At 45.7% G+C, this 13,969-nt stretch overlaps 1 protein-coding gene across 5 annotated transcripts in view; it reads left to right on the plus strand.

Annotated features, from left to right (window-relative positions):
• Window positions 1–13,969, plus strand: part of TEX2 (testis expressed 2) — a 127,150-nt gene that overhangs the window by 50,522 nt on the left and 62,659 nt on the right. For all 5 annotated transcript variants that reach the window (XR_004430737.1, XM_033183974.1, XM_033183977.1 and 2 more), the window contains exon 2: window positions 5,003–6,671. Coding sequence is in view for 4 of the 5 variants with exons in the window: in XM_033183974.1 (XP_033039865.1) it covers window positions 5,028–6,671 (1,644 nt within the window). In the remaining variant the exon portion in view is untranslated. The remainder of the gene's footprint in view (window positions 1–5,002; window positions 6,672–13,969) is intronic.

Below are 13,969 nucleotides of genomic sequence, written 5' to 3' on the forward strand. Positions count from 1 at the left end.
CTTTGGGAGGCCGAGACGGGCGGATCACGAGGTCAGGAAATCGAGACCATCCTGGCTAACATGATGAAACCCGTCTCTACTAAAAATACAAAAAACTAGCCGGGCGACGAGGCGGGCGCCTGTAGTCCCAGCTGCTTGGGAGGCTGAGGCAGGAGAATGCGTAAGCCCAGGAGGCGGAGCTTGCAGTAAGCTGAGATCCGGCCACTGCACTCCAGCCTGGGCGGCAGAGCAAGACTCCGTCTCAAAAAAAAAAAAAAAAAAAAAGAAAGTGCTTTGCTTTTGTGGGGAGATAATTTCTTCTGCCAGGTCCCTGGAGATATTTCTGGTCCAAGACCACCTCGAAAGCTCATGGTTTGAGATTCCCTGGTTCTTTCAGAGGAAGCAAACCTAGGCCTCCAGTCTAAGTGAGGCCTGGTTTGCTTCTGGTTCAGCTGTTACCAGGTAGTTGTAGTCCTTTGGTGTCCTGGCTCCTTGAGGAAGAGTCTCCAGTTGGTGTTCCACGCTGGCCAGCCCTGGGTGTTGACTTCTGCTCAGGAGGCTGTTAAAGTGAAAGGCCGCCAGGTGTGGTGGCTCATGCCTGTAATCCCAGCACTTTGGGAGGCCAAGATGGGTGGATCACAAGGTCAGGAGTTCAAGACCAGCCTGGCCAATACGGTGAAACCCCATTTCTACTAAAAATACAAAAATTAGCCAGGTGTGGTGGCGGGTGCCTGTAGTCCCAGCTACTTGGGAGCCAGAGGCAGGAGAATCACTTGAACCCGTGAGGCGGAGGTTGCAATGAGCCGAGATTGTGCCACTGCACTCCAGCCTGGGTGACAGAGCCAGAGTCTGTCTTTAAAAAAAAAAAAAAAAAAGTGAAAGTGTCCTTCGCCAGGCTGGGCTGTGCTTGAGGGCAAGGTGGCTTCTCTAGAGCTCATCCCTGGGGTTCCTGTTTTCTTTAGTTTCTGCACTGTTACTCCTTGCTCAGTTCTTGAAGCTACAAAGCCTCACAGAGGATTTTTTTTTTTCCTTGAGACAGAGTTTTACTCTGTCACCCAAGCTGGGGTGCAGTGCCACAGTCTCAGCTCACTGAAACCTCTGCTTCATGGGTTCAAGCAGTTCTTGTGCCTCAGCCTCCCTAATAGCTGGAATTACAGGCGTGAGCCACCGTGCCCAGCCGTTCAGAAATTTTTTTTTCAATGTATTCATTGTTAGTTGTGTTCAGCAGAATTGTGGGCCTGATAATGGAGCCTGCCTTCCCAGACACCAGACTCCAGTCCTGTTTTTCCATGTTGCCTCCGCCGCTCTCATCCATTCTGGGACGGGACGTGATTAATTTTGCGTACCACTTTGATCATGTCAGACTTTTGCTTAAACACCTCTCCAGCAGGAAATGATACCTATGGGAGCCTGTCGACAACATGAGCTACAGCCCCCCTTCCCATCACAAGGCATGAGGGGTCAGTGTTAAAACCCAAGGGCTTGTAGTCTGCTGGAACTATGGGAAAAAGAGACTGTTGAGAAGGAAGCTTTCTTTTTTGGCCTTTCAGTTCCTGAGGGCTGGAGAGAAGCTTGTCTCTTTTTTTGAGCCTGGGTATAATTGAGTTTCAGGAGTAGAGGGCAGGAGGCTAGCCATTTTATATGGTACCAGATTGTCAGATGGATAATGAGACCTTTCATTTCTCAGTGTGACCAGTCACATGCTGCTGGTTGAGAACTGAGGTCTTAGCTTGTAAGCGAGCTGTCCATGACGGAGCACAGAGGGCAGGTACAAAGGCTGGGACAAAGCAGGAATAAAGAGCGTGTATGACATGTTTGAGAAGGCACCCTGCCGCAGCAGAAGGGCATCAGGCCTCAGTGTCAGGAAGCCCAAGTTGTCAGTGCTGTGCCTTTGGACAAGCCATGTAGTCTTCCTGGGCTCAATCAGGTCCTTCCTCTTGGCCTCGGCTGTCCTGCATGGCTGTGGCTGTGGGATGGTCGGCTCAGTTGGCCTTAGCAGCCAGCCATTGGGAGGACAGAGAGAAAAGGAAGCTTGGAGTGGTCCCCAGGAGGAGGCAGAGACACTGACCACTTGATAGGTTGTCTAGTGCCCAAACCACGGCCTCTGGTTCTAGTACACTCAATTACTCAGCAGTATGGGGCCTGGAAGCAGCCTTTGTTTATCTAGCCTGATCCCCTCATTTTGCAGATGAGCAAACAGAAGCCTGGACATTTTATTGTATTTAAAGAGCAGTAGTAATGCTCCGACCCTGTGTGGCTTATTTTAGTAAAAATCTAGAGAAGTAGAGCCAGGCTTTGGTCAGTGTGGGTTTAGGAGCATTTACTATGAACCTCTGAGGCCACTGTCTGAGTGAGCCCTGGAGGATAATAACAACAGTGAGCCAGAGCCTGCCCCCATCTGGCCACCTGACACCCAGCGCTCCCTGGGGCCCACCTTTGGCTCTGTCGGCCCAGTCTGATCAGAGGTCGCTTTACCTGGCCAGTCAGAGGGCCCAAATGTGTGGAGGATTAGGCAAGCAGGGCCCTGGTGACATCCACACAAAAAATAACTCTGCTTCCTGAGCAAGTGCCAGCTTTTTGTTCCCTGGGACCTGGCCTGACTGCTGAGACCGCAGGCTTCTGAACACACTGCTGTTTTCACCCTTTGGCGCTAGACTGGGCCTGACTTTGCCCTTGGATTCCCAGGCCTTCCTACCCTCAACTGCAGACGGGCCTCTCCACTCTTGCCCTGGTTCCTGAAGGACCAACTCACTCTGTTCAACCTCAAAATCATGCACTTTGTACTTGGGCTTATGCCCACAGTTACCTTCATTTACAGCCACTGCTGCGGGTGAAGCAGCCTCAGAACAGCAGAGCGTTATATACCATCCTTTTATGTTATGAAAGCAATTTAAATGAGTTTGTTTTTCAGCCCACCGAGAAATATCAAATACCAAACTTTCTTTTTAAATTACCTCTATAATTTTCTTTTTAAATTGCCCTTATAAAACTAGGTGATAGTTAAATGAAAAACATATGTTGCTTCTGGTATTTTTCTTCTCACTAAGCCTACAAACTCCTTAGCTTAAGATAACAGGGAAGGATTGTCCTGCACCCAAGACTGTGTTTTTCTGGCTGCTGCCAGTTCCTGGATTTAAATTGCTTTGTTGGTGGATAGAGTTCATTCCGTTTTCCTGGATTCAGGATAGGAAAGCCTGAGGGTCACAAATGAGCCTGGACAAAACTATGTATGAATGTTTCTATGAGTAACTTCTCTCAAATATTTGATACTGAAACTGTGTAGTTTCAGCTTGAGTCCATGGTGCACCTGGACCCTCGAATGTAATTCTTGTCATCCTTGGAATATTTCCTCCTTCTAGTGATCCAGGATCACTGTTTCCCAAACCCCCCTATTCCCCTACCCGTTTTATGATTTCTTTTGTTGATAGTATCTGTTGCCAGCATTTTGAACCTGAATATTTAGCAGAAGGCTTAAATTAGGAGCTCTTCAAATTAAAGAAATAAGGCACATAATGTTGATTGCGGTAGATTACTTGTAAGTGTGTTGTGTTGGGTTGGATACAGTCACCTGTAAACATAAACATGTAGGGTTTTAAATTTGGAAAGGACTGTAGATCTAGCTCCATTTTACAGACGAAGGTACTGGGACATCGAGAGGCCCTGGCTTGTTGAACGTCCCACAGAGTCAGCTTAGAAAGACAAGTACTGGAGATCCTATGTCCTGGGTCCAAGCTGGGTGCTCTTTCCACTGCCCCACGATGCCCCGCTTGTCTCAGTGGCCTCCCACTGCTGCCCACATCCACCCTGTGTCCTGGAAACAGGATAGAGCCAGGTGGCTGCACCCATCATGCCCTTTGCCATCCTCATGCCCTTGTCCCTTCCCTCTGCCTAATCATGCTCATCCCACTACAACTCACCCATCAGTTCCAAAGACCTGTTGGGTGTCCCACCTCCCACACAGGTGTCATCCTCCTCAGAACTCCTGAAGTGTGCCCTGTGTCTTGGCTCTTTTTACGTGTCTCTGTCCAGGTGTGGTCTTAATTTTTACGTAATTAGGGCTCGTGCCCAGTAAATGGGCCATACATGAATAAAGAGAGTTGGAATGTACCATGTCACAAGGTGGGCATGGCATCTCGTTTTGCTGCCCAGCTTTTCAGGTGTCTGACTTTGTTCCAGCTAAGCTCCAGAAAGGAGCAATCAGCTATTAAGCTCCAGAAGGGCAGAAAGCATAGCTTCCATGTCTCTCACCAGGGTCCTTGGTAGAGTTCTTGGTTGGTGGTGGGTTACAGCAGTGATACTTCATTTTCCTGACACAGGAATCTTGCATTCAGTTTAAAATATGTTTGCTTTATCCTGAAGCCTCAGAATGTGGCCATGTCTTCATGGCTGCCTAAATACTCTGGTCTTAATGGTCCCTACCATTTGAGGAGGCCAACAGGTCATGGCAATTAGTTTACAGATTTCCACATTTGGATACTTTGCTACTTATTTGCCATAGCAGGAAGTTGGGAGATGCAAGCCAAATAATTGTTAGGATTGCTGTGAAAATTGCAGTGAAAGCAATACCCCTCCTGGGTTAGCTTGTTACTGCTAGAAGACCCCTAGTGAAATTTTTCTTCCAAGATCCTCAAACTCAACAGGATGCTACATTTTATCCTATTGGACTTCTGAAGCAATGCTGGTAACATCATATTGTTCAGGTATTTCAAGGCTTAAGATAGAGAATTGTTGGTAAAAATTAACCAGTTAAAAGGGAGGAAACGATTATTCAGGTATTGTGAAGTAAGACAGATTGTATGGCATTTATAACATTGGTTATGTAGTTTGCTCGTAAAAGAGTGCCTAACTGGAATTTAGTGAAAATTAAACCATTAAACCCATTGAAGTGAAAACCGATGGACATCTGCCAAGTAAAAGCATAATCACCACTTAAACAGCTTCATCTGGGCTCCTATCTACACATGACAGTGTCTCCTGTGGAGAAACTGCTCTCTGACTTCTGGCTTTCTCACTCTTTTCACAGAGCCTGAGCCCTTGTGAAGCCGGCAATGACAAGTCTGAATGGTCGCCATGCCGAGAAAACCACTGACATGCCAAAACCATCAGCCCCTAAAGTGCACGTGCAGAGGTCCGTGTCCCGAGATACCATCGCCATTCACTTCTCGGCATCCGGCGAGGAGGAGGAGGAAGAGGAGGAGGAGTTCAGGGAGTGGTTTGAGGAGGGGCTGGATGACCAAAGCATTGTAACAGGGCTGGAAGCCAAGGAAGACCTCTATCTTGAACCCCAGGTTGGCCATGACCCCGCCGGCCCGGCTGCCTCGCCTGTTCTGGCAGATGGACTGTCTGTGTCCCAGGCCCCTGCCATTTTGCCCGTCTCCAAGAACACTGTAAAGCTGTTGGAGTCCCCTCTTCCAGCAGCACAAGTATTAAGTACAGTGCCATTGGCTCTGTCCCCAGGGTCGTCTTTGTTGGGACCCTTAGCTAGCTCTCCCAGTGTGTCATCCCTTTCTGAGCAGAAAACCAGTTCCTCCTCCCCATTGTCCTCTCCTTCTAAGTCTCCCATCCTCTCATCCAGTGCCTCAACCTCCACCCTTTCCAGTGCAAAACCCTTCATGAGCCTTGTGAAGTCCCTGTCGACCGAGGTGGAGCCAAAAGAATCCCCACACCCCCCAAGGCACAGGCACTTGATGAAGACATTAGTCAAGTCTCTGTCCACGGACACCTCCCGGCAGGAGTCGGATACAGTGTCCTATAAGCCACCTGATTCCAAACTAAACTTACACCTGTTCAAGCAGTTCACACAGCCCCGAAACACAGGTGGAGATTCCAAAACTGCACCTTCTTCCCCACTGACTTCTCCCTCTGATACTCGTTCCTTTTTTAAAGTGCCCGAAATGGAGGCTAAAATTGAAGATACTAAACGACGCCTTTCAGAAGTCATCTATGAGCCTTTTCAGCTCCTTAGTAAAATTATAGGGGAAGAAAGTGGCAGCCATAGGCCCAAAGCCTTATCTTCAAGTGCTTCAGAACTCTCCAATCTGTCCAGCTTGAACGGGCACTTGGAAAGCAATAACAACTACAGCATCAAGGAGGAGGAGTGTGATTCTGAGGGGGATGGCTACGGAAGTGATTCCAACATCCCCAAAAGTGACCACCCAAAGTCCACTGATGAGCCCGCAAGAGAGATGGAACTGAAAAGTTCCCAGGGGAGCAGTCTGAAGGATTTAGGCCTGAAGACAAGTTCTCTAGTTCTGGAGAAATGTTCTTTGTCTGCCTTAGTGAGCAAAGAAGATGAAGAGTTTTGTGAACTGTACACTGAGGACTTCGATTTGGAAATAGAGGGGGAGAGTAAAGTTGATAAGCCCCCAGATGTTCCTCTCAAGCCAGAGGTGCTCGCGGAAGATGGTGTGGTCCTTGACAGTGAGGACGAGGCGGACTCGGCTGTGCAGCACCCGGAATTGCCAGTGAAGACGTTGGGCTTCTTTATAATGTGTGTCTATGTGTACCTCATCCTCCCTCTCCCCGACTATGTGAGTGGACTCTTTCTGGGAATTGGCCTTGGATTCATGACTGCAGTTTGCGTGATTTGGTTTTTTACACCACCAAGTGCTCATAAATATCACAAGTTACATAAAAATCTGCGACACTGGAACACAAGATCTCTGGATATCAAAGAACCTGAAATACTGAAGGTAAGCCCCTCCCCGGGAGCTGGCTAGTACACACACTTCTCACATACAGCTGTATTTTAGATCTGACTTGTTTTTTGGTTAGCTGTTAAAAATTTTTGTACAAGCCATGCTTTTTTTTTTTTTTTTTGAGACGGAGTCTCACTCTGTTGCCCAGGTTGGAGTGCAGTGGCCGGATCTCAGCTCACTGCAAGCTCCGCCTCCCGGGTTCACGCCATTCTTCTGCCTCAGCCTCCCGAGTAGCTGGGACTACAGGCGCCCGCCACCTCGCCCGGCTAGTTTTTTTGTATTTTTTAGTAGAGACGGGGTTTCACCGTGTTAGCCAGGATAGTCTCGATCTCCTGACCTCGTGATACACCCCTCTCGGCCTCCCAAAGTGCTGGGATTACAGGCTTGAGCCACCGTGCCCGGCCCAAGCCATGCTTTTTAAGACCTGGGGGCCACTTCAGTCTCCAGGCACCCAGCCGACTGATCTGGTAAACCTCATTCTAACCCAAGCTTTGCAGATTCACAGAGTAGTTGCTGAAAGATCTCTATGACTCTGGAGAGTAGTGTTTACATCAGTTCCTGTTCTGGTCTGTCTCTAAACTTGCTTGGAATGTGCTACTTGCTGAGCATTTGTAATGGCTGAATCTGTTAGGGTTCACTATTCTTGAGACCTTGAAGAAGGGTTAAATACTCTCTGAATTGCAAGAGGAGAGAAGGAAGAAGAGAAGGCAATTTAATGTCAGCTGTCGGCCCTTGCTAGCGCTCCTTCCTCTGCACAGTGGGGAATGGGATGGAGAAAGAGATGTCTCCTTTCACTGCATATCAGATGTCAGGCTTTTGGACCTCCTAAGGGGTACCTGGGACAATTCATTGGAAAGCAGGAAGAAAGTGTGAAAACGTTCATCTAGTTGTCTAATCTTATCAATTGAGATGGAGTCTCACTATGTTGCCCAGGCTGGTCTCAAACTTCTGAGCTCAAGTGATCCTCCTGCTTCAGCCCTCCAAAGTGCTGGGATTACAGGTATGAGCCACTGCGTCCAGCCTAGAACTTCTATTTATTATTATTATTTTGCATATCAAAATTTCTGGTTATGTGTATACACACTGTAAAAGTACACAATTAGAGCTTATATAGTTTGTAAGTTATATGCACGCACACATTTATGTACAGTATCCAAGGGGGCATTGGTTTCAGGACCCTCCAAGGATACCAAACTCCATGAATGTATAAGTCCCTTATATAAAATGGCATAGTATTTATATTAATATATAACCTATGTTCATTCTCCTGTATACTTTTAAATCATCTCTGGATTACTTATAATACCTAATATAATGTGAATGGTTATTATACTGTATTTTTAAATTTGTATCTTTTTTACTGTTGGATTATTTTATTTTATTTTATTTTATTTTATTTTTTTGTTTCATTTTCAATCCAAGGTTGATTGAATCCATGGATACAGAGGGCTGACTGTATATGTTTTTAGAGATAAGGTAGAGAGCCAGAAAAATTTAGAGATCACTGCTTTATAACAGTTATCTAATTCAACTTCACAACCATCTAGGGGTTTGATGCTTCCAATTTTACACATGAGGAGATTCAGGCTCTGAGAGAGGTGGTCATTGTCCAAGGTTTCTTGGTACTTAATAAGTAATAGAGGCCGGGCGCGGCAGCTCACGCCTATAATTCCAGCACTTTTGGAGGCTGAGGCAGGCGGATCACTTGAGGTCAGGAAGTCAAGACCAGCCTGGCCATCATGGTGAAGCCATGTCTCTACTAAAAATACAAAAATTAGCTGGGCTTGGTGGCTTGCACCTGTAATCCCAACTACTTAGGAGGCTGAGGCAGAAGAATTGCTTGAGCCTGGGGCTGAGGCTGCAGTGAGCTGAGATTTCGCCACTGCACTCCAGCCTGGGTGACAGAGTGAGACTCTGTCTCAAAAATAATAATAATAATAACAATAATAATAAAAGTAATAGAGGGAGGATTTAGAGACTTCGTGTGTGCTCTTCCTGCTTTTCCCACGACACCTCTGCGGAAAGTTCATGCCTAGACCTGCCTAGAGAATCCCTTGGGTTATAGGAGATGTATGAAAAGGAGAACTTGGTTTCCCCGGAGCAATTTTGAACCTTAATTATTGGTTTTAATCTTTAGCTTTTCAAGTTCAAAGCTTGTTTGGCTTCTTGGTTAAATTAAAGGTATTATTCTCCCATCTATTTAAGTGAGAATGCTCTAAAAATGGCAGCATGATCTCTCTTTATTGGGGAAAAAAAAAAGCCAGGGGTTGGGGAGAACTCTTTTAGGATCCAAAATAATATTTGTTTTTAAATTTCATTGACTTTTTTCCTTGTTCAAAGGAAATACACGGTTAATGTTTTAAAAACACAGGAAACCCAAAGAAAAAAATAGATAGTTTTGATCACACTAGTGGAAGGGAATTACAGTTAATGATTTGGTATATATCCTAGTTTTTTGGGTTTTAAAAATTTCTGCGTATATGAAGATATACACCACATACATGCATACTCACCCACTCTTTTTGTTTTGATTTAATAGGATCATATATTTTGCAGTCTGACCTTTTTTCTTTCTTTCACATGGCAATATGTTATGACACTTTCTTCTTTGAGAGAAGCTGATGTTGAGTCTTGTGGATGTGACACCCTTAAGCTTAGCATTAATAAATGAAGTGGAGCAAAAATGACTCATGCGTGGTTACTAAGCTTTTTTTGATAGGGTGGTGCTGTGACTACCTGAAGTACATGCTCTCTGAGTAAGTTAGTGCTAACTTTAGTAAGGAAAAATTGCACTTATACTAACTCCAGTACCTAATGACTGACTGTGGCATTCAGTTTAAACTGGTTTGAGCACTGACTTGTCTTAGGAAGACTTTAATTTTAATCCAGTCAATCTTTAGTGTTTTTTTCCTACCCTCCTCTCACATGTAAATTCTTTAGTGTCAGTCCAATCACTGCAATATATCAAGAGTTTACTAACTACACAGGGTGCTGATGGAATGGGATTTTAATGTTACGGCACGGCCTGGTTGCTTTGATCCAATCACTGGAAGAATAAAGGCAACACTGTGATACTGAGGACTGCAATGGGCTAAGTGTTGGGTGTATTATCTTATCCAATCCTCATCACAGCCCTATTCAGTTAGCGTATGTATATGTGCTCATGCAGATGGAGGCCCACGGAAGTTAAGTTACTGCCCAAGGTCACACAGCTAGTGAGTGGTGGAGCCATGTAGGATAGTGTTTTCTTTTAAGGAAGGTGTTTTGCCCACAGTGGCTGGGGTAAATGTATTTGCATTTTCCTTGTAGAGAACAAGTACTTTAATGCTTTCATAGACTGACACCCCTAATGCAAGCAAATTGTCGTAGACTGAGCATTTATTCTTCCTGATTGCTGTTTGGACAACTCTGATCTCTTTGGGAATTCTTTTTTCATTCTTAGCCTTAACTTGTTTAGAATGGTTTCATTACTAAAGAGGGAAAGTATATTTTAGCCTGAAGTCTTGTTGGATATGCAGTGTTGTTTTTAGAAACTGGGCTGAATGCGTTCTCTATTTAGAAAAGGGACACTACTCTGAATTAGAAGGGTATGCTGTCTGTTACAAGCTAATTTCAAATGCAAATGTTCTTCGGACTTAGTTAATTTTACTGAATGGGAGAATATACTCTTGGGAACCATTTTTAAACTATGGCACTTTAAAATATTTAGCAGCATTGACATTAACTTTAGGACCCAAGTTTATTGTTACCTGTCTTCCCTAGTATGCTATAAGCTTCATGAATGCATAGGCCGTGTCTATCTTGTTCATCTTGTATCCTCAGCATCTGCCATGTATTAGGTATGTGATAGGTAATTGTTGGCTGAATGAATGGGTAGATGAATGAAGGAGTGAGACTTTATCAGAAAATTTAAGCAGTGAGTTGGTTTTGACCCTGTCATCTCCTGGTGACATTGCTTTTTAAAATAAATTCCTGGCTGGGCACGATGGCCCACACCTGTAATCCCAGAGCTTTGGGAGGCTGAGGCAGAAGGATCACCGGAAACCAGGGGTTTGAGACCAGCCTGGGCAATATAGCAAGATCCCATCTCTACAAAAAATTTAAAATAATTAGTCAGGTATGGTGGTGCATGCATGTGGTCCCAGCTACTCAGGAGGCTGAGGTGGGAGGATCACTTGAGTCCAGGAGTTTGAAGTTGCAGTGAGCCATGATATCACCACTGTACTCCAGCCTGGGTGACAGAATGAGACTCTGTCTCTAAAAAAATAAAATAAATCCTTGATACTTGCTTTAAAAAAAAGTTAGGGTTTGAGAGGAGTTGTGATCTTTTAAGAAAATGAAAATAATCACTAAAAAGTAAAGCTTTTGACTGGGCATGGTGGCTCATCCCTATAATCCCAGCACTTCGGAAGGCCAAGGCAGGCGGATTGCTTGAAGCCAGGAGTTCAAGACCAGCCTGGGCAACGTAGTGGGACTACCATCTCTATAAAAGTTTTGTTTAAAAAGCCAGGTGTAGTGGTGCAGCCTGCAGTCCCAGCCACTTGAGAGGCTGAGGCAGGAAGATCGCTTGATCTCAGGGGCTCAAGGCTGCATTGAGATGTGATCACGCCACTATACCCCAGCCTGGGCAATAGAGTGTGACCCTGTCTCAAAAAAAAAAAAAAAAAGCCAGTAAAGCTTTTCCTAGGCTTTTTTCCTGAAAATGGACAAGCCAAGACAGTCCATCTTTAACAGGATTTGAAGCTTGACATTTGTTGCTTAGAAATCGACTGGTGACAAGTCTGCTCTCCTGTCACCAGTGCTCACACAGTGCTGCCCACCTGAATGCAAAGGGAGTAGTAGAAAGGCAAATACTGGCCAGGCGCGGTGGCTCACACCTGTAATCCCTGCACTTTGGGAGGCTGAGGCGGGCGGATTACGAGGTCAAGAGATCGAGACCATCCTGGCTAACACAGTGAAACCCTGTCTCCACTAAAAATACAAAAATTTAGCCGGGCATGGTGGCGGGTGCCTGTAGTCCCAGCTACTCGCTGAGACAGGAGAATGGCATGAACTCAGGAGGCAGAGCTTGCAGTGAGCTGTGATCGCGCCACTGCCCTCCAGCCTGGGCTATAGAGTGAGATTCCGTCTCCAAAAAAAAAAAAGGCAAACACTAAGTGGAGGATTGGAGAAATGGGCAGTGATGAGTTCTAGATTTCCACTCTGCCTCCAGGTTGATGGCTTTAAAGTGATGCAGGAAATAGGCCTTGGCTTCTTTATGAAACAGGCCTGTGAACCTGTTTCTAGGGCAAGCCAAAAGAGCCACTTCTTTAAAATAGTTTGATTTCAGGGGATAAGTGAGCTGGTTTGAATTATTTTGTGTACATCTGATCCAATTTAGTTGGTATTTACAGAGGATGATGCAGTTCTTGAGGGAAGGTATGGAAGCCTTTTTAAAAAGCTCACTAAGGCCGGGTGCAGTGGCTCACGCCTGTAATCCCAGCACTTTGGGAGGCCGAGATGGGCGGATCACGAGATCAGGAGATCGAGAGCATCCTGGCTAACACGGTGAAACCCTGTCTCTACTGAAAATACAAAAAATTAGCCGGGCGTGGTGGCGGGCGCCTGTAGTCCCAGCTACTCGGGAGGCTGAGGCAGGAGAGTGGCGTGATCCCGGGAGGCGGAACTTGCAGTGAGCCGAGATCGTGCCACTGCACTCCAGCCTGGGCAACAGAGCGAGACTCCGTCTCAAAAACAAAAACAAAAAACAGGAAAAAAAAAACAACAGAAGAAAAGGCTCACCAATATGGGAGACTATAATACCTTCCTGCGATCAAGATCTCTAAGACAGGCCCAGCCCAGGACCGAGATCCCATATACTTTATGCCCTAAGTGGACTCCATGTATGAGCCATGAACCAGTCAGGCCGGGAACTGGGTGCTCAGGGACTGTTTTAGGAGACCATGTGGTGTTGAACCTCTGAGCCATGTAAGTTCTCACTGATGGGTCCAGGAACTGCTTGCAGCCAGACTGGACTGAGAGTCTTGCTGCTTTACTGGTTCCATGAACAGTTCAAGGAGCATTGCAGTTTTTCTTCTGTGTAACTTCACATGATGAGGAAAGACTGGAGAAAAGGAAAGCTTTTGTGTACTTTTTCAGGGCAATTTTTTATTCTATCCTCACTGCAGACATATGTATTTATATATGATGCTGCAGCAGTGATGCATTTATGGGATGATAAACCAAAAAGACCAATTTGCAGCCAAGTAGTAGCTAATCTCAAAGACTGTTGTATTGTTGTCTAGGCCCTATGGTACTCCACCGTCTCCCCCTCTGAACCCAGCTGATCAGCAGCTGTACTGTCTGGAATATAAGTTAAAAAGAGGCTGGGTGTAGTGGCTCACACCTGTAATCCCAGCACTTTAGGAGGCCGAGGTGGGTGGATCACCTGAGGCCAGGAGTTCAAGACCAGCCTGGCCAACATGGTGGAACCCCCCATCTGTACTAAAAATACAAAATTAGCTGAGCGTGGTGGCGGGTGCCTGTAATCCTAGCTACTTGGGAGGCTGAGGCAGGAGAATTGCTTGAACCTGGAAGGTGGAGGTTGCAGTGAGCTGAGATCGCACCACTACACTCTTATTGCCTGGGCAACAAGAGCGAAACTCCATCTGAAAAAAAAAAAAAAGTAAGACCTCTATGTGGCCAAAGAGCTGTCACAAAGTCCACAGAAGAACTCTTAGGACCTCCTCCAAAGCTGTTCTTAATATGTTGGAGTTCATAGCTGATGAGATGATGAGAAGCAGCAAATAGGAGAAAGGTTGCCACAGGCATTCGACAGGAAGTGGCATGTGAATGCGTGAAACCAAAGGCCAATACCAAAATGTGAGAAGAAGCTCACAGGACTTAGAGCATGGTGGGCTGGGCAAGTTAACTCAAGGTAGAGAGGCTCATGTGTGCCACAGACCAAGAGCATCCCTGTAGTGACACCCCCTGTGTGGTAGCCTTCTGGAATTCTTATGTTAGGTGACTGGCTAGGTGCCCTAAGCTGGGGACCTTGGGAAGGGGTGGGTTTGAGCATGGGGAAAATGAGGCATTTAGAGTCAGCATACTACACTTGGCATGTTTGCTTAGCCAAATCGGATGGTCCCTTGCCCAGGATTATTTTTAATTCAGAGCCATTCCTGCTGCACACTAACTTTGTACATGTTTATAACGAAAAGCTTCCTGAAGATTTCATAAAGGTCTTGGATTTATGTTTGAGTATATGGCTCAGATGCAATTTTGAATTATATTCTTGAGCAAATTCTTTATCT

Source organism: Trachypithecus francoisi, unplaced genomic scaffold, assembly GCF_009764315.1.
Source record: "Trachypithecus francoisi isolate TF-2019V2 unplaced genomic scaffold, Tfra_2.0 Lachesis_group20, whole genome shotgun sequence".
In the NCBI taxonomy this organism is placed as follows: domain Eukaryota; kingdom Metazoa; phylum Chordata; class Mammalia; order Primates; family Cercopithecidae; genus Trachypithecus; species Trachypithecus francoisi.